Here is a 19,955-nt window from a genome sequence, read left to right as displayed (position 1 = left end):
CTGGAGCACACTCAAAGGAGGCATTCGAAAGCAGGGAGAAGGAGCTCAGCCCCAGTCCCAGAGGGAACCGCATTTCTCTCCGCGGTGCAGGGGAAGGGGGACCAGTTGGCCTCCATCACCCCGTCTTGGAAGAGGTCTGGGCACGCACTATGTGGTGCTGTAGGTGAGGTGGCGGTAGGAGGGGTGAATGGGGCCCTGTGTTGGTTTCTGCCTCCAGCTGTGCGCTCAGGCAGCAGAGCTCAAAGCCAAGGAGGGAGCTAGAGTTCCATCCTGCGAGGACAGAGGGAGGCTGAGTTTAGGGAGGGAGAGGGGAGAAAGAATGGAAGAACACAGTGCGAGCTCCTGCCGATGGCGCCTGTGTGAGACGTCCCATATTCCTCAGCCTCACCTCCAGGCCTGTGCCCTGCCCCCCTGCCCCCCTGCCCCCCTGCCCTATGAATCCCGGGTTGTGGGAGAGCGAATGGAGGGCTGGTCTGGGTGGAGAGCCCAGAGACCATTTGCTAGCACAGAACCTGCTCAGGGAGAAGTAAAGGAGGCAGGGGCGCCCGTGCTACTGGCTGGCTGCTGGGCAGGGCCGGGCTTGGAGCTGAGGCGGAGGTCATGCCAGAATGAGGCCTGAGCAGGGAGGGAGCAGCCACTTCTGCTGGGCAGGCTGAGGGTGGTCAGGAGTGTACTTGAACTTGGCCAAAAACACATCTCTCCAGGCCTCCCAGGTACCTGATGTGACTCAACACTTCTTGTTCCTTGCATCTCACACTGGAACAGGGGACTGGCTGACAGACACCCAGGGAAAATGCTCTGGGAGGAGGGGAGGACATGGCCCACACAAGCTTTTTGAAACTGTACCATTCACAAAATACTTTTGCACGATTGAATTTAGACCTTACAGCTGCCTGACAACAGAGCTGAGCAGATGCTTTTACCATGTCCAAGGTACAGGTGAAGAAACTGAGGCTCAGAGACTTGAGACTTGCCTGAAGTGAGAAAGACCTGGAGCTGGAGAGACAGCCTACGTCCCCGGACTCGGAATCCCAAGCTCATTCCAACTTGGTCACGAGTCCTGGAGAGTTCAGAGCTCGCTTTTGGAAGAGACCCTCCGAGCGGTATCTGAGGGCCTGGTGGCCTTCTGCCTGCCTTGGTTCCAAAGCCCACAGCAGAAGTGGCCAAAGCTAGTGGAGGAAAGAGCCGTTCTCACTGCCCTAACCTTCCCTTCCCTAAAGTTCAGCCAAGCCTGGTTCAATGATTAGTTGGATAGAGTAAACCTGGGCCTCCTACATTCTGGCTATAAACAGGCACACCCCTGGAATGAGACGGAAGGGCAGCCTGGAGCCATAAGTCATCTCGGGGGACCTGGGCTCTCCTCCAAGGGGCTCATTCTCAGAGCACCAGGGGCTGGGGATCGGTGGCAGCAGCTCAGGGCGGGACTTACCTGGGCGTAGTTCTCAGCTCGGGTGAGGAGGGGCAGCTCATACGCAGTGGAGAAGTGGGTTCGAACCTGCTGCATCTGCCCAAAACGCTCCCGCTTCCTCCACTTGGCCCTTCGGTTCTGGAACCAGACCTACAAGATGAAGAAGCCGATGTCACCAGGGTGAGACGCCAGCCTGGAGGCCTCACTTTCAGGCAGTGCAAACTGTTCCCTTGAGCCCCCCACCAGTTGCAGTGTGTTTGGGAAGCGGTGGGGCCACACATAAATATCAACCTTGGTCTTTGTCCTCAAGAGCTGACGATCTAGAATCATCCACTCTGAGCTGGGAAAGTATCTTACCCCCACTAGCCATGGGTGTGATCCTGAGCCAGAACTTTACTTTTCTAAGCTTCAGAATCTAGAGCAGCCAAGTGTCACCACCTATGAAATAAGTCACTGGTCATCTTAGCAGTCATCTAACCCACTGTGGGTCACAAACTCCTGTGGAGAAGCTGATAAAAGCTACAAACGCTCCTCCAGATACGTTCTCCTAGACAGTCACACACAGTTTTGCCACAGTTTTCCAAAAGGTTCATGGCTGTCTAAGGCCTATTTGTCCAGATTCAGAATGCCTTCCTCCCTGCATCCTGTCTGCAGCCTTCTTGTTGGAAACAGTCTCCCAGCTCAAAACTCCCCTGTGTTAAAGGGAATGAGACCCTGTGGGAGAACAGGGGCTCTGCTGGGCAACAGAGGCAGTCAGGGAAGTCTTCCTGGAGGAGGGACAGGAGCTGGGCCTTGAATGGTTGACTGAAAGGAGGAAAGCCAAGGCCTGGGTTTAGAAACAGCAAGGCATGCTCCAAAAGCCTAAAGAGGTCAATTTGAAGGAAGTAGTGGGAGAGAAAGAGACAGAGGCAGATCGCAGGGGGCCTTGAATGCCAAGCAAAGTGGTTTGCCCTTAGTGTTGTCCGTAGAAGCAGTCGCTACAGCATCTTGTATAGAAGAGTGGCCTGATGCTGAGAGGAAGCAGAGGCCCACCTGTCACTGAGCACGGGTGGACGGGATGTTGGCCTGATTGGGAGGGGAGGGGAGGTCTCTGAGTCAGCTGTGAGCACTGGGGTCTTTGGTGATGGGGAGTGTTGGGTCCGTTTCCTTTGCACAAGCGTTTCTGGAAGGCTGAGAACTGTCCCAAGGCTCAGGAGCGAGAGCTGCCCTACCCCTGGCCCATGACTTAGGATCTGGAGAAGGGGCGATGGGGACGGGATGGGTGACAGAGGGAGAATGAGGAGGGATCAGCTTCCAGGCCGGGAATGGCTTTAGGCTGATTCAGAAATGGACCATGGTGCTCCTCAGAGGGAGGCTTCTGCCATCTTGATGTGCACCTGCCTGCTGGCTTTGCAGACTCAGATGCAAGTGGGCACACCTCAGACAGCACGCTGCAGACCGGGAGAACAGAGCCATTACAACAGCCTCAGCTGTAGAGCCATAAGGAGCCTTGCCAGGCCCTTCCAGGCCCAGGCATCAAGAAAGCCAACTTTCCTGAGGTCCAGTCCCTGCTCTCCAGGTGGAAACACTCCTCCATCCATCACGATCAATGCAGCTGCTGAGCTAAATATAGGTGTCAGCTCTCAAAATTCCTCTGCCTCAGAGCCTTTGAGCTTCCTAGGAACCACTGCAAGGAGGGGAGAAGGAGGCGTGGACATGCTTCCCCACAGATGCTGCCTGGCCTCTTCGGGCATCCAGTGTAGCTGGCCAACAGACAGGCTCATAGAAGCACTGGCATTGCCAACAGCCTCAGTTTCTGTGTGGCGAATGGTGCCTCATAGTCGCAGCTGGGGAGATAGATGGGAAATGCAGTCCAAAAATGTTTAGAGTACTTCCCATTTGTTTCTTTACAGCTCCTGATCTTTCTCACTGTCTTTTGCTAGAGGAAAGAGAAGTCAAAGAAGATGGGAATGTATTTCATGTTACTGTGAGGAGGGTAGGGGTGAGCAGGCGTGCAGGGGTGCGCATTAGTATGTTTCTCCACTCCTATACCAACTCACTTACCCCTTCCTAATCCTAAGCATGTGTGTGTGTGCACGAGTGTACCCACTAGTGTGGCTGCACGCACGTGCGTGTGTGTGCACACATTGGGGGAGGAGAAGTCTCTTCCCTAGAAACGGACCCTCTCCCAAGCTTGGGGTCTCAGCCCCTGCCCTGACCTCCCAGGGCCCCTTTTCCTCCAGGGATTCCTAGGGTCCAGGCCCTGGCCGCCCACTGGGAGCCAAGGGCAGATGGGGTCTCCTCTCTGCGCTGCTGAAATGGGATCCCTCTTTATCAGTGGCCTGGGATGGGAGACTGGGGCCAGGATGAGAGAATGAATCAGAGAAGCTTGTTTTCATTTCATGTTTAATTTCCTGCAGGCTTAGCTCCGTCTTTCCGCTCCTTCCTCAGCCTCCCAGGGTTTTCTGTGGGGGAAGCTGGCGGGAGGGGAGAAGCCACTGGAGGCGCGCAGAGAGATGGCTTCTCTTTTTCTTTTTGTCACGGTGACTGTTGGGGTTCCCCTTGTGTCTCTGTGGGTTCCAGGTCCCCATGGTGGGACTGTGGACGTGGAAGATGTCCCTGCAGGCTCTGGAACAGAGGATCCAGGGATGGGCGGGGAGGGACCCCGAAGAGGGAAGGAGGTGGCCAGCGCCTGGCAAAGGGGTCTAGAGTGGAGGGAGGAGCCGTGTGGGGGAGTGGAATGTGGGGTGCGGGCTCGCTGGAGCTGAGTGTGAAGGAGGAGGAGATGCGGGTTATCTGGGGAAGACAGATGACCAGGCGGGGGAGAGGCCGGCAGAGCTAGCACCGTCTTTGGAACAGGAGTGGAAGAAGGTCAGGCTGAGGGATTTATTTGAGGGCTGAAGATGGAAATGGTGAGAGGCGGGTGAGCGGCCGCTGGGAGCACGGCTGCCCACCTCCTCCCTCCTTCTCCTGTTCCTTTGTCCTGGGGCCTTACCCTGTGCACCCAGCTCTGGCTCTTCTGCTCAGATCCAGACATGAGCTAGGTGAGCCTGGCCGGTCCTCAATATCCTCCCCAGTAAATTGGAGGCAGCAATGGTATCCCCACGACCCCTTCTATGCGTACATCTGCAGGTCCTAAGGCTTGGAGTGTCCTTCCATTTCTGACCCCTGGCGCCCTAGGGACTCCGAGAGCTCCCTTCCAGCTGCCACACCAACCCCCCGGCCTGCTCCTGTGCCTCCAAGCTCTGTACCGCAGGCCTGTCTCCACTGTGCAGCCCCAGGAGGACAGCCAACCATGAGGTCCCCACTGTTCTCCCAGTCTGAATGTCACACCTCAGGACCACCCTGGCCTGGGCCTACTCAGCATAGGCCTCTCCCGAGGACCGGTCTGTGCAAGGAACCAACTGTCTTGGCGGAGGCCTCGCTAACCGCAGCCCATCTGGGGCCAGGGCGGGGTGGCCCAGGGCGGGGAGGCCTCTGTCTTATTGTCTTCAGACACCAGCTGCAGAGATTGGAATCCCAGACAGCAGAGAGAGGCCCCTGCAGCCCCCTGGAGCAGGGCCAAACCCCAGGCTTCTTCCCAGGAAAAGTCCATCTTGGGGCCCCCAATGCCCCATCCCTGTTCCTACCACCACTCTACTCCAGGCACCTGGCTTGCCATCAGCTGGGTATGGGTCCTGAGCAAACACAGCAGAGGCAGGAAGGGGGTTCCATCACCACCCCCTTACCCACCCCCCCCACCCCCAGGGCATTGCCAGGCTTAGGGCTCAACCCTTCAAGTCTGACGCACATGAAGATCCCACCCACCCTGCTGCCTTTATACAAAGAAAAGCCTCTGAACAATCTGGCATGTGTCCTTGTACAGCAAACTAAAGTCAAAGAAGCACTAGACTGGGACTCAGGAGTCCTGGATTCCAGTCACAGCGCCGCTACTGAGTGGCTGCTGTTAACTTCAGGTTATGACTTCCCACCTATCAGCCTCTTCTTCCTTGTCTATCAGGTGGGAAGATGGGGTGATCATTTCCAGCACTACTGTTCTATAATTCTATGGTCCTCCTACGAGATGTTAAGATACGCAGCACATCAGAGTTTCCCTTTCTGCCTTGGCTGCCAGGAAGCTCCAAGTTGAAGTTTGTGCTCAAAGGCAGGCAACCATGAACCTTAGCCTAATTTTTTTTAACCACATTACCTCTGCATTTCATGCCGTTGTTCTTGTTTTTAGATTGAACAAATCAATCTTTAATTGTAAGCTACCTCAACTCCATTTTGGAAGTAGGTATAAGTGTGTGTGCACGCGTGCATGTGTGTGTGCATGTGTGTCTGCAGAGAACACTGTTTTAGTTGTATGATGGTAACTGAAAAATGCTCTGTGTGCCATTGTTTTCATGTTTTGTACTCAAAGTGTCATTCTTCTTTCAGTACTTAGTGAATTCTACTCCCGGGCACTCCCATATGTTTATTAGGAAGCACACATGCAACCCACATATGCAAACACAAATATACACACATACTGCATAGAAAATGAACTGGTTTATCCCACACCAACACAGCACCTACCAGGCTGTCCCATAACCAGCCATGCCCCTTTCTCTACCTACACCAGTGGGTCCTCCCCAGTCCATTTGCTGGACATCAGGCTAGATGCTAGGATTCCTGTCAAAACTCAGGCTTGTAAGGTCATGTGAGTGGCTGGTTGTCGAAATTCAAATGAGATCTGGGTGTGTGAGGGCTTCCGGATTCACAGGAAACCCCAGCTGCCCTGTTGTCCTTCCTCAAACATTCATGAGGCACTGGAGGGGGATAAAATGGCAGCCTTGCCGGGTGCAGTGGCTCACGCCTGTAATCCCAGCACTTTGGGAGGCTGAGTTGAGCCTGAGGTCAGGAGTTCAAGACCAGCCTGGACAACATGGCGAAACCCCATCTCTACTAAACATACAAAATTTAGCCAGGTGTGGTATGTGCACCTGTAATCCTGGCTACTTGGGAGGCTGAGGCAGGATAATCGCTTGAACCCGGGAGGCAGAGGTTGCAGTGAGCCAAGATCACACCACTGCATTCCAGCCTGGGTGACAGAAAAAGACTCTGTCAAAAAAAAAGGCAACCTGGGCCAGACCATGGTGGCTCATGCCTATAATCCCAGCACACTTTGGAAGACCAAAGCGGGTGGATCACTTGAGGTCATGAGTTCAAGACCAGCTTGGCCAATATGGCGAAACCCCCGTCTCTACCAAAAAATACAAAAAATTAACTGGGTGTGGTGGCATATGCCTGTAGTCACAGTTACTTGGGAGGCTGAGGCATGAGAATCACTGGAACCCAGGAGGTGGAGGCTGTGGTGAGCCAAGATCACACCACTGCACTCCAACCTGGGTGACACAGTGAGACCCTGTCTCAAAAAAAAAAAAAAAAAAGGCAACCTGCCCTCAGGGAACTTATAGCAACTCAACCATGCAACTCTTCAGCATCACTTCTGGTAGCTGCAGTTTCTGAACAGCTACATATTTACTGATAACCACTAGTCGTTTTCCACATTAGCCATTTTGGAAAAAAAGTTTGTAGACTCGATTAGAGATGCCTCTGCTTTCTTAAACAGAACATGGTTGTAATGGATGAACCTTTTACTGACACCTTAGAACAAGGCTGCTGAAGATGCTTTCGTGAATTAATGCAAGAGTCCCTGGGGCCTGCTGAGGATGGCAGGGTTGGGGCATCTCTCTCCTTACATGGAAGGGCCCAGCCCACTGAGCTGTATGGCACTTTGCTGATTAAAAAGAAAAAAAGATTGCTCTTTGTTCTAAAGCAGTTAATTTTTCTGGCCCACTGGAGAGGGAAAAACTGCTATATGGCAACACTATTTGCTATTTCCAACATGCTTTGGGTTGGAAAAGCAGACTGATTATGACATTTATTTTGTGTTAAATTGAAACTTAAACTTGAGTGTGTGAATTTTGTCACCTGTATTTTGGCTACTCATGGGTCTTTTTTTTCTGATCCTTTCTTTGCTGTGAATTCATGCTGGTTGGGGAGACACAGCTCTCTGGACAGGGGTTTTTTTAGCCTTGATGCTCTGCATTTGGCTTTCTCTAATTGGTGGGAATACAGTGATGAACAATCAGTGCTTGATCTCAAGGAAATCACAGTTTAGTGGAAGGGGCCAAACAAGTAAAATGACTTAAGCCAGTCAAAAATCCTAGAAAGAAGACAAAATAGGAGTTGGGCACAGTGTCTCATACCTATAATCCCAGCATTATGGGAGGCTGAGGTGAGGGATTACTTGAGGCCAGGAGTTTGAGACCAACGTGGGCAACGTAATAAAACCCCATCTCTACAAAAAATAAAAAAAAACTTATCCCAGGCATGGTGGTGTATGCCTGTGGTCCCAGCTACTCAGGAAGCTGAGGCGGGAGGATCCCTTGAGCCCGTGAAGTTAAGGCTACAGTGAGCCATGATCACACCACTGCACTCCACGCTGGGTGACAGAGAGAGACCCAGTCTCTTTTAAAAAATGAACTAAAATACCCAGAAGATAAAATGGGCCCAGCATGGTGACTTATGCCTGTAATTCTAATACTTTGGGAGGCTGAGGTGGGAGAATCACTTTAGCCTAGGAGTTTGAGGCTGCAGTGAGCTACAATCATCTTATTGAACTCCAGCCTGGGTGACAGAATGAGACCCTGTCTCTAAAAAGAAAACAAACAAAAAATTTTAAAAAGTTTTAAGAAGATAAAATAGGGCAGTGTAGCCAAAAGTGAGCTGGGTTGGTTGTGTTATGTTGGGTTGGGTTGAGTGTGTCAGGCTCCATTGTGTTGTGTTGTGTTAGGTTGAGTTCCATTGGAATGTGTTATATTGGGTTGTGTTGGAATGGGTTGTGTTAGGTTTAGTATGTTGAGTTCCATTGTGTTGTGTTGGGTTGAGTTGAGTTCTATTGGGTTGTGTTGGGTTGGGCTGGGTTGACTTCTATTGGGTTGCACTGAGTTGGGTTGAGTGTGTCAGGTTCCATTGTGTTAGGTTGAGTTCACTGGAGTGTGTTCTATTGGGCTGTGTTGTGTTGGAATGGGTTGAGTTGGGTTGAGTGTGTTGAGTTCCATTGTGTTGTGCTGGGTTGAGTTGAGTTCTATTGGGTTGTGTTGTGCTGGGTTGAGTTGAGTTCTATTGGGTTGTGTTGTGCTGGGTTGTGTTGTGTTGGATTGCACTGAGTTGGGTTGAGTGTGTTGAGTTCCATTGTGTTGTGTTAAGTTGAGTTCTATTGGGTTGTGTTCCGTTGGGTTGCAGTGAGTTGGGTTGAGTGTGTTGGGTTCCACTGTATTGTACTGGGTGGGTGTTTTGGTTGTTGACTGGTAGTAGGGGGGCTACTGCTTTAGCCATCATGGTCAGGAAGACTTGTCAGAGGAGGTATGAGTTGGGACCTGAAAAATGGAGGGAGAGGCAGCCATCTAGGCAGAAGGAAGAGCTAAACTGTTCTCTCTGTTTCTGCCCATTGCGATCCTGTAGACATTATCTTCATGTTTGATGTTTGTCCTGTTTCCTGTCTAAGATATAGGCCTTCCAGAGCAGAGACCAGTAACCCTTCTCTGTGAAAAAGCCAGGACTCTCACACAGTGTAAAGCCCAGAAACAGCCAGCAGCAGCCTTCCTGCCCCTCCTCTGGGAGCCCTCCTTCCTTTGCCCCCTCCCACAGTACAGAAGCCCAATATTAAAGAGGATAAAAGCAGAGTTGCTCTAGTTGGGACAGGGGCATGAGGGGCAGGCTAGGAGCCCCTATTCTCAGGCTGACAATGGACTGAGGTAAGGAAAGCCATGGTGTGGTTGGTGGGCAGTCAGGAGACCCCAGCTGCAGCCAAGAGCCCAGGGGCAGGCTCTGCTTTACCAGCCTCACTCCCAGGTGGCCCTCACTGACCTGCACGCGGGCCTCAGTGAGGTCTGTCCTCATGGCCAGCTGTTCTCGTGCATACACGTCTGGGTAGTGGGTCTTCTGGAAGACCTTCTCCAGCTCCTCCAGCTGGTAGCTGGTGAAGGTGGTCCGGTTCCGCCGCTTCTTGCCCTTGTTGCTCTCCGAGTCAGCCTTCTCCAGTGGGCTGGGGAGGTCTGAGCTGGCCCGGTCCTGGGGCCCCTTCACCCCAGCCTCCTTGACACTCAGGTAGCTGCTGTCCATCCCCACAGTGTCAGAGTCAGGGGGTAACTCTGGTTCACCCAGGGAGCTTTCTTTAGCTGAGGGAGGAGGAAACAAAGTCAGAAACCAATGGTTGAACAAAGCAAGAGAAGGGGGACGTTGGTGGGGGGACACTTGGGTACCACCTCCTGCCTTTTTCCTCTTAAAGCTCATTGGATGCAAGGTCAGGAGACTTGGCTTCTAATTCTGGCTTGCCATTAACATGCTGTGTGACCTTGGGCAAATCTCTTCCCCTCTCTGAGCCTCTTTGCCATCATCTTAGACTAGGTTCCTTCCAGCACCAATGTTATGTGAACCCAAGTCAGCCAAACTGACCTCTGCGACCTTTAGTCCCCACCTCACTGACCCTGAGCTCCTCTCTCTAGAGGGATTCCCTTCATCAGGACTTTTCTGGGTCCCGAGAATTCTGACCCCAGTGCCATGGCCTCCCTGGGTGGAAGGGAAACTCATTCAGCAGCCATGTCTGGCCCAGTGGGGCTTGGGGTGAGGAGGACCCAGCACTGAGGCAGACAGGAGTGCCCCTCCTTTCCTAGCCTAGTCCCACCAGGAGTTCAGCAGGAGCTGGAGACTCTGCCCCAAGAGTCCAGTGATGAGGGGTCAACACCTCCTTGCCTGCCCCCCAACCCTGCACGCTGGTCTCACCTATTGTTCAAGAGAAGGGTCTTTCTTCCTTGGGGGTGCACGGGATCGAGGCATGGGCCACATGTCCTGTTACAAGCAGCGCCTGCACATTGCTTATGGAGGCTGCCCAGGCACCTTCATCCCCAGCATGCTGACCCCAGGCCTGGGTGGGTGTACATGAGCATGGCTCCCAGCCACTGCGTCTGGCAGATGGAACCTCCTGGCACATTCCTAGGAGCTCAGGACTGCAAGGACCAATCAACCCATACAGGTCAAGGAAGAAGAGGTGGAGACTGGGGTGGAAGAATGAGGCGGGAAACCACTTTACCACCACACAGCCTGGTGAGCTTCCTAGGCAGACACACTCACCTCCTGGCAGAGGGTTTAGGACAGCAGTCCCTACGTTTTTGGCACCAGGAACTGGTTTTGTGGAAGATAATTTTTTCCATGGATGGAGGGGGTGGTGGGGAATGGCTTGGGAATGAAACTGTTTCACCTCAAATCACCAGGCATCAGATTCTTGTAAGGAGCATGCATCCTAGATCCCTCGCATGCATTGTTCACAGTAGGATTCACACTCCTGTGAGAATCTATTGGCACCAGTGACCTGAAAGGAGCCAGAACTTGCGGTAATGCTTGCTCACTTGCCGCTCACCTCCTGTGTGCAGCCCGGTTACTAACAGGCCATGGACCGGTACTGGTCCACAGCCTGCAGGCTAAGGACCCTTGTTTAGGGCATGAACTCTTTAGCCTTGCTATGAATCCTATGGCTGTGACTTGACTCCTCAGTTCTGTGCTCAGGAGAGCTTACCTACCCTCTGTGTGCCTCAGTTTCCCCCTGTATAAAATGGGGATGAAGATGCTTATAGGATCTTCCTCATAGGGTATCTGTGGGAAATAAAGAGGCTAGAGTGCTAGCTCTGTAGTTTTGCCATTATTGATATTCTCCTTTCTAGTCCGGACTTGCAAACCCACAGACCCTGTGAACATTAGAGGACTCTGAACCCCGGAGAAGTCCTCCAAGCATGCAGGCCCTTGGGCGCAGGAGCATGTGCAGGGCGTGCACAGACGCCTAGGGAAGGGCAGCCAACTGGGTGTCTGCAGATGTGGGTGTGCGCTCCTCGAGAGCTGCATTCCTTGTCTGTAACTTGGGGAAAAGGAACTTCTTGAGTGAAAGAATGAACACACTTAATAAGACGTGTGGGGAGCATTTGACACGACCTTTCGCATGCACAAGTTTTGATCATCACAACAAGCACGTGTGGTAGATGTGAGCATCAACCACGCTGACCCTTGGTTTCTTCTTCTGGAAATAGGTCCAGGGGATGGGCATTAAGCATCAGAATGATGCCTGTGGTCCAGGTCTTCTGACTCCATCCAGATCCTGAGGGCTGAGGCTTCAGACTCCGTCTCATCCCTGGCTTTCTGTGCACACCGGGGAAGCTGAGAGGGACATTTGGCCTGTGGCATTCTCACCTCCCTCTCCAAGGCATCAAGGAAAGGACATAGAGGTGAGTGCCCAGAGCAGGCCTGGAAGCAGCTCCAGGAGGATGCTCCTGAGGGCCACTGGCAGTGCGGACGCCATGGGGGTGCACGACCGGCCCAGCGGCATCATGCATGACACCCGTGTGAGCCCAGGCACATGCAGACAGCCACAGCTTCAGTGACAGTATTCTGCAAACTGCAGCTGGCAGCTGGGCCAAGAGCTTTCAGCAAAGATATTTATCTTCCTGGCAGACAAACACATTTTATGTTTTAGGTTTTTTTTTTTTTTTTCTTAAAGAAACCCCACCCAGCCTCACCAAAAATAACCATCCCTGTTTTGCAACATCCTGGAAGCCAGATGAGGGGCTGAGGGAGGTGAGCACTGAGCCCTGAGCCCCGGTCCCCAGGCCCCATCTCACAGCCCCACAGACCCTTGCTGGGGATTGGGACCAGCCTATACAGCAATGGGAGCTCCATGTTACAGGAACCTAGAGTTGGTACGGACCAGCCTGAACTCCTAGTTTTAACTGGGGAGAAACTGAGGCCAGAGAGAGAAGGGAACATGCCCTAATTCCGGACACAGCACAGCCTCTCAGCTCCTGGCCTGCCCTCTACTCCCTCCTCCAGGGTCTTAGGCCCTATTCCCAGGGAGAGAGGTAGGGGCAGAAGGAACCCAGGGGCCTCACATGACCAAGGCGTCCTGCTCTGCCCGTCTTGTGGGGAGCAAGACCAGCCCCTAAGGATGAGGGAGTGAGGATGTGGCCTGGGGGCAGCCTCTCAGCACTGAGCCAGCTCTCGGCCTCTCAGGGGAAGTGGCAGAAGGTCCAGTCTTCATGGTGACGCGTAAGGGTCCAGTTTCGTCAACCTCCAGCTGCCCACTGAGACCAAGTGAGCAGGCAGAGAGAGAGAGGTGGTACAGGGTGTGCAAAGACCACCAGCCCAAGAGTTGGAAGCCCTGGCCTCGGCCCTCGCTCTGCCCGGGACTTCAGATGACCCATTTTACCTCTGGAGTCTCACCTACAAATAGGGACAGCGGGGTGGCTGAGGGTCCTTCCTCCCTTGCTCACCAGCAGCTGGGACTGTCCCTGAGGACCTGGGGAGGGGAGGAGAGGGGGAGGGTGTGCCTGTGTTGGAGATGGAAGGAATTCAGGGAAGTGCTGCTCCTGGTTCCTCAAGGAAGAAGGAAGCAAGCCTTCTAACCTGCCTTGAGTCAGCTTGCTTTAAATTCTGAGGCTGGATTCCTCATTTAGACAACAAAGAAAAATTCCCCAAAGTTCTGCGGCTCCCCTCAACTGGTCAGAATGACAAGCACGGCCCTTTCAGAGTCTCAGTCTTAAGACCCCAAGCTCAGGCCTCTACATCCACTTCCCGTCACCCTGCAGCATCCCCACCCGGCGCTGGTTCCAGTCTAGGGTAGCAGGGAGCTCACTGCCCCCAGGACAGCTGGACCATTCGTCCTTAGACCCAGCCCATGTCGGTCTCCTGTAGGTCTGGCTCATTGGTTCCAGTTCTAACCTCCCAGCGCCCTTCCCCATGACAGCCCTGTCCCTGCGGACATTGGGAGGCTACTGCCACCCCTCTGAGTCTCCCTCCCTTCTGCAGTTCCCACTGCTGTTCCTCGGGCAGCCCTGAGTTTCTCCGGCCAGTGTGAGACAGAGGGCGGCAGGGAGTGGGGCCGGACCCTGGGCAAAGCCAGCAGATTGCTCTCCAGGGAGATGACCCCGGGCTAGCTGGAGAGTCAGGGTGGTGGCCGAAGGCCTGGGTGCTGGTCAGATCTGACTCCCTGCGAGATGACCTCCTCAACAAGATGGATGCTGAAAACAGAGGTCCCACAGCTCAGGCTGATTGTTCCTGACCAAAGGAAACCACAGACCTTGGTCCCCCAAGTCCCCATCTCGGGCCCCTGCCTGGAATGTCCCTCCTTCCAACTGACCTCCAAGATCCAGTGAGGCACCAGCTCCTCCAGGAAGCCCTCCCAGATTGTGACTGTTTTCTGTCCTTCGCTCACCCTCTCCACTGAATGCCTGTGTTAGGTGACTCGTATATCATCCAGTCCTGAATGTCCAGTTCCTCCTATAGAATGTCGGTTCCCCAAGGGCTGGGGCTTCCTGCCATTTGTCCCTTCTCAGCCTGAGGCTCAGCACAGGATAGGTCAGGTGGCGGAGATGCAGTAAGAGGTTGCTGAGGAATAAATGAACAATTTCTGACAAACAAACATCACTGAGCTCGCTCTGTCCAGGTATCTGTGTGCACCTTTGGTGAGCCGCTGTTCTACAAAGCGTGTGCAGAAAATGTCTGTCAAGTAAATGAACCAACCGCCTCATCCTCCTACCCACTGGGGAGAAAGTTGGGTGGGATACATTGAAAAGGGGCATGCAATGACAAATGCCACCATTCAAGGCTGACCGCACAAACAGCAGAGGTCACTGAGGGAGAGAGGAGAGAAGAAAGACCCAGAGAGACCTTGAGTGATGTCTCCACGCAGTGAGCAGGGGACAGAAGGAGAAGCAGAGACAGGCTTCATGGGGGCGGCTCCAGAAGTGAAACCAAGGTACAGACACCCAGTCCAGGATCTTCCAGGAACTGGCTCCACACCCACCCTGCAGCCACACTGGGGTAGGAAGACCACCAGGGAGCTCTCAGTTTGCCTGGATGCTGGGCAAGCCTTCTTCAGAGCCTTGGGGCACCTTGTGCTGGCATGAGGCTGAGCAGCAACAGCACCCAGCCTGGGTCCAGGCCACCCGCCAGCGGTTGGACTTTTCACAGCCTCCCTGGAGCAGCTCCTTGTGGACCTGGAAAGGCTCTATGCTGACACCCTCCCATGATGGGTTTGTCCCAGGGCTGAGACTATGAGGTCCAAGACAATGTAGTCCCATCTGTAGCTTCCCAGTCTTGATCTGGAAGTAGACCCCTGACTACTCAGAACCATCAATCAAGTAGTGAACCTACATCACCAAGAGCAATGCCTGCCCCACGGCGGGTGTTGTGCACGCAGTGTGGCCAACATGGTATCCAGTGCTCTTCAAACAATCGTAGGTCAGCATTATTGCCATAGACTGCTTTTGATGAAGCAGGAAGCATTCAGTTCAAGGTTATATTCTCAATCAGGAGCCACTGAGCCTTTCAACCTCTACTGGAACTCCCCCTGGGAGGACCCCCATACCTCTGGGAGCTGCCTATTCTAGCACTGGGAACCCCTGGCTGTTGGATTTCAGCTGGAGAAATGAATGAAGTGGAAAGCTTTGCTTCATTCCCTTAACCTCTACCCACCTGTCCTGGTTCAACCCAATGGCATCACTCTAATCTAGTTTCACCTTTTTAAAACAGCAAAACCCTTGAGAGATTTCCAAAGATGACTGATTTTCCTTTTTTCTTTTTTCTTTTTTTTTTTTTTGGCCGTGATTTAAAGAATGACCTTCTAGAGTCATTTTAGGGAGAGGGTACTGGCAGCATCTGTGTGCACAGATGTAAAGCCGGGGGCATGTAGCACAAGTCTGCAGTTGTGAGTGGATATGGGGAGCATATGTGTATTTGCTTGTAGATAGGTTTGCGGAGTGTGCATGTTTGTGTGGTCAAGTGCAGGTACACAAGTGGGATGTGTGTGCCCGTGGGCATGTGGGTGGTTGTGTGTGGGTGCAGATCCGCATGGGTGGGGGTGGACATGGGTGGTGTGGACCTGTGTGGAGCTGTGCACAGGCCCATGCATATGGCATACCGGGTTCTCAGTCATTTTATCCTCCATGGTTTTGATTACATCTATTTTTCCTCCAAACATCTGCTTTGTGGGGGACATACCACTCACTCTGTTCTCGGGTGAGCTGGCCCCACACACCCTGTGGTGGAGTGCACACAACGATGTAATCTCCTTAAAAAAAACAGGCCAGCGTGAGGCCCTTTCATGCTATTGAAAGGGCACTGACTAAACCCACTGCTGTCCAAACAGTCCTGTGGGGGTGAGGGCGGAGGTCAAAGATTAGCCATTGATCACGTCCCCACCCCACCTCATCTGCCACTGGGGTCTGTCCAGAGCTCGACTTGGATGTCCCTAATTTAGCTCCAGTCCCAATAAATAATGCCAAAGGAGTAGTAGAGACTGGGCTTAGATTTCAGCACACATGCACGGGGCACAGCTGTTTGCAGAGACAAACAGTGTCCCGGCCCTCAAGGGGCTGCCAGTCTTCAGCAGAGTGGGGTGGAAATGGCAGTCCTCAGGCTAGCCAGTGGCACAGGCCATCCTGCTCACCCACAGCCACCAACCCAAGCCCTGAAATGCTCTCAACATAAGGAAAGTCTGAGAAACTGAACCAGACTAGAGGAGGCCAAGGAGGCATGAGGACTAAGTGTCATCATTGTGTTCTGGGTGGGATGCTGGAACAGTAAAAGGACATTGGGGGAAGCCAGTGAAATCTGACTAAAGTGTGGAGTATAGTTAATAGTAATATTTAACAAAAAGTGGCAAAATATTCTAGCAGACACTTCACCCAAGATGATATACAAGGAGCAAATAAGCATGAAAGATGCTCAACCTCATTACCCGCTATGAAAATGCAAATTAAAAGCACAATGAGATACCACTATGTGCCTATCACAGTGGGAATAAGAAGACCTGATGATGCCAAGTTACGGCGATGTGTGGAGCACCCGGAACTCCCATCCCTCACGGTGGAAACACTTGGGCGGTGTCTTATCTAGTTAAACTAACAATGATCTCATGACCCAGCAATCCCACTCCTAGGTATTTACCCTACAGAAATAATGACTTATTTTAAGAGGAGAGGAACCCAAACCCATAGGCAAATGTCTGCAGCAGCTCTATTCAGAATCACCCCAAAATGGAAACACCCCAAGTGTCTTTTGACAGGGGAATGGAAACGCAAGCTGTGGTCCCTCCAGGCCACGGATCGACTCCACAGTGAAAAGAAAGAACTGTTGACAAACAATGACATGGATGAATCTCAAGGGTGGCCTTAGGGTCTGTAAATGAAGCCAGTCTCAAATTTACATAAAGGGCAACTTCACTCAGCTAGCACATGAATTCTGGGACAGGCAAAACTACAGGGACTCTAGGCAACAGATCACTGGTTGCCAGGCATAGCAGGAGGGAGAAGGTTTGTCTACAAAGGGCTTGCGCTGGTGTGATGGAACTATTCTGTATCATGACTGTGGCAGTGAATACATGAATCTATACATGAGCATGTTAAAACTCATAAAAGTGTACGCCAAAAAATGTTTTACAGCTGGGTGCAGTGGCTTGCACCTATAATCCTAGCACTTTGAGAGGCAGAGGCAGGTGGTGGATCACCTGAGGTCAGGAGTTTGAGACCAGCGTGGCCAACACGGTGAAACACTGTCTCTACTAAAAATACAAAAATTCACCGGGCATGGTGGCAGCCACCAATAATCTCAGCTACTTGGGAGGGTGAGGCAGGAGAATCGCTTGAACATGGGAGGCGCAGGTTGCACTGAGCTGAGATCGTGCCACTGCACTTTAGCATGGGCAACAAGAACGAAACTCCATCTCAAAAAAAAATTATTCTAAATTAATAATGGTAAGAATTCACTAGAAAGTTCATCATGTCATTGTTTAATATGTAGGAAAACCGACAGTAATCAAAATATTCAACAACAGGGGATTGGTTAAATAAAGGATGGTATTTCCATAAATGGAAGATCCTTCCCGATAGTCTTTATTCTGCAGGATATTTCTTTTTTTTTGAGACAGAGTCCCGCTTTGCCACCAAAGCTGGAGTGCAGTGGTTCGATCTCAGCTCACTGCAACCTCACTTCCTAGGTTCAAGTGATTCTCAGGCCTCAGTATCCTGAGTAGCTGGAACTACAGGCATGGGCCACCACACCCAGCTAATTTTTGTATTTTTAGTAGAGACGGGGTTTCCTCATGTTGCCCAGGCTGGTCTTGAACTCCTGGCCTCAAATGATCCACCCGTCTCGGCCTCCCAAAGTGCTGGGATTACAGGCATGGACCACCGCGCCAATATTACGTGTTTATTTGTTCTTCTGTTTTCCCTTTGTTTATTGTCTCTCTCTCTCTCCCTCCCACGGAGCAGGGAATATATCTGAGCATGTGTGCTTTGTTTACCCTGCTATGTAACACCTAGTAGCGTAGCTGGCGTGCAGTAGATACTCAGTAAACATCTGATGAACAAATGAATGAAATTGATGCTAAGAAAGCGTAGCGTTTTAACACACGCAAAGATGTTCAATTTATATCAAATAAATCTCATTTTGACCAAAAAGAGGAAGGGAGTAGAGTATTTGTCCTCAGAAAACACTACAAGTTTCCAGAAGTGGCAATATGGATCTATGGGTTAATTCTGTTTCTTTTTTTTTCTTTATTTATTTTTTATTATTTTTTTGTCGGGGCGGGGGGGCTGGTCCGAATTAATTTTCTATTTGTTCTCCCAGGAACAGGTTGAAACGTTACCTGAAGGCAGTGATTAGAATCCTGGACGGTGCATGCTCTGAGAGCAGGCTGGGCTCTGTGCTGTGGGATTATGGGAAGCAAGAGACAAGCACCACTTGGAATGGGCTGGAGGAAGGTTAGGGAAGCTTCTGAGAAAGGCCCTTTTTTCGCCATGGGGATTGGCCACCGTCGTCACAAACTGGGCCCCTGCAACTCAGACCTCTGGACCATGATGGATCCCGGTGACGCTCAGGGTGACGCTCAGTCCCGACCTCCTGAGGGGTTTCTCCACCTTCAGGCTCACCACCCTCAAATACGACCAGAGAGTGTGTCTAAAACATACACAGCCGGTCATGTCATGGCCCTCTCTGTAGCCTTTCACTGGCTCCCAGATCCCTCCTTAGAATGGCCAGAAATAATACAGGAGACTCAGTTAAACTGGAATTTTAGATAAACTGTTAATACTTTAAATAATATAAGTATATCCCAAATATGGCACAAGAAATACTTGTCCTACAAATTATTATTTCAAATGCAGATTTGACTGAGCAACCTGGTTTTGTTGTTTGCTTGCTTGCTTTTTGCTAAATCTGCCAACCCTGTACATCAGGCTTATGTGGCATTCAGGGTCCCGAAGGCAGGACTGGTCCCCACCTGACTCATGGACTTACACCCCAGCCTTCCATCTAGCTTGAGTCTCATAGACCTACTTCCACCCTGCAGCGCACTGCACGAGTGACTTCAGGCTTCCGCACTCCTGCGGGCACCCTTCCTTCTACCTATAACGTCTCTCTGCCTCTCCTGTCTGTGGCTAACTACTACTTTCACCCGGATAGCTTTCTCTGTAACTTTTGTGACTTTTCTTTCCCCTTACAAATAGTAATCTATGTTCTGTATAGAAGATTTAAAAAAAATCAAGACAGACCAAAAGAAAATCACACATACACACACACACACACACAGAGCACATTACTTTGAAAACTTTTTTTTTTTTTTTTAAGATAGAGTCTTGCTTTTGTCTCCCAGGTTGGAGTGCAGTGCTGCCATCTCGGCTCAGTGCAACCTCCACCTCCTGGGTTCAAGCTATTCTCCTGCCTCAGCCTCCCGAGTAGCTGGGATTACAGGCGCCAGCCTCCACACCTGGCTAATTTTTGTACTTTTAGTAGAGACGGGGTTTTGCCATGTTGGTCAGGCTGGTCTTGAACTCCTGACCTCAGGTGATCTGCCTTAGTGAAAACAATGGCTGTTTTATTTAATCCATCCTCTTCTGTTGGGCTCACAGGTTTCTACTTGCTTGAAATCATAGCAGGTCTGTGATTTAAATCTCTCGATACACACATGGCGATTCCCTTAGAAGAAGCTCCAAGACCTAGAAATACAGGGTTCAATTTTCCACACATCTGAGGGGCTCTGGGAAACATGGCCAAGCTGTCTTCCAGACACACGTAATGTCCTCCGCTGCCGCAGTGTCCGCTCCCACTTCACAGCCAATAATGGTCATTAGAGTGTCATTTTGGTCATTTTAAAATTTTTGCCAGCATGATGGATGAAAGTGAGATCTTTCCTTTCCTTTTCTTTTTTTTTTTCTTTTTGTTTTTAAACTATGGAACCTTTTATTTTTTGTATTTCTTCTGCTGTGAATTCCCTCTCCTAGGCTTTCGAGGCTCAGCCAAGGGTCACCTTTCTTCCTCCGTGACCACCCTTGCCTCTTAAACACTGAATCCCCTGCTTTACAGCACCAGCTTATGGGCCTTCTCCCTCCCTAGACTGTGAGCTGATCAGAGTGGGCCTTCCGGATGTACTGCTGGGATCTGGAGCTGGGGCCTGGGTCTGCTGTGAGTAAGGGCTTAGGACACACTGCTGGAATTAATG

The 19,955-nt window shown here is 51.6% G+C and overlaps 2 protein-coding genes across 2 annotated transcripts in view; one reads left to right on the top strand and one right to left on the bottom strand.

Moving 5' to 3' along the window:
• Positions 1–18,615, top strand: part of EXT2 (exostosin glycosyltransferase 2) — a 200,218-nt gene extending 181,603 nt beyond the window's left edge. Inside the window, exon 15 of the mRNA XM_033207210.1 lies at positions 18,086–18,615. Coding sequence (XP_033063101.1) covers positions 18,086–18,224 — 139 coding nt within the window. The 3' untranslated portion in view covers positions 18,225–18,615. The remainder of the gene's footprint in view (positions 1–18,085) is intronic.
• The window catches only part of ALX4 (ALX homeobox 4), a 49,096-nt gene that overhangs the window by 5,607 nt on the left and 23,534 nt on the right, over positions 1–19,955 (bottom strand). The window contains exons 2-3 of the mRNA XM_033207216.1: positions 9,284–9,594; positions 1,430–1,558 (exon numbers count right to left, since the gene is read on the bottom strand). Of these exons, the coding sequence (XP_033063107.1) occupies positions 1,430–1,558; positions 9,284–9,594 (440 nt within the window). The remainder of the gene's footprint in view (positions 1–1,429; positions 1,559–9,283; positions 9,595–19,955) is intronic.

This window comes from Trachypithecus francoisi, unplaced genomic scaffold, assembly GCF_009764315.1.
Source record: "Trachypithecus francoisi isolate TF-2019V2 unplaced genomic scaffold, Tfra_2.0 Lachesis_group8, whole genome shotgun sequence".
NCBI lineage: Eukaryota > Metazoa > Chordata > Mammalia > Primates > Cercopithecidae > Trachypithecus > Trachypithecus francoisi.
This window is presented reverse-complemented; position numbering and strand designations above follow the sequence as displayed.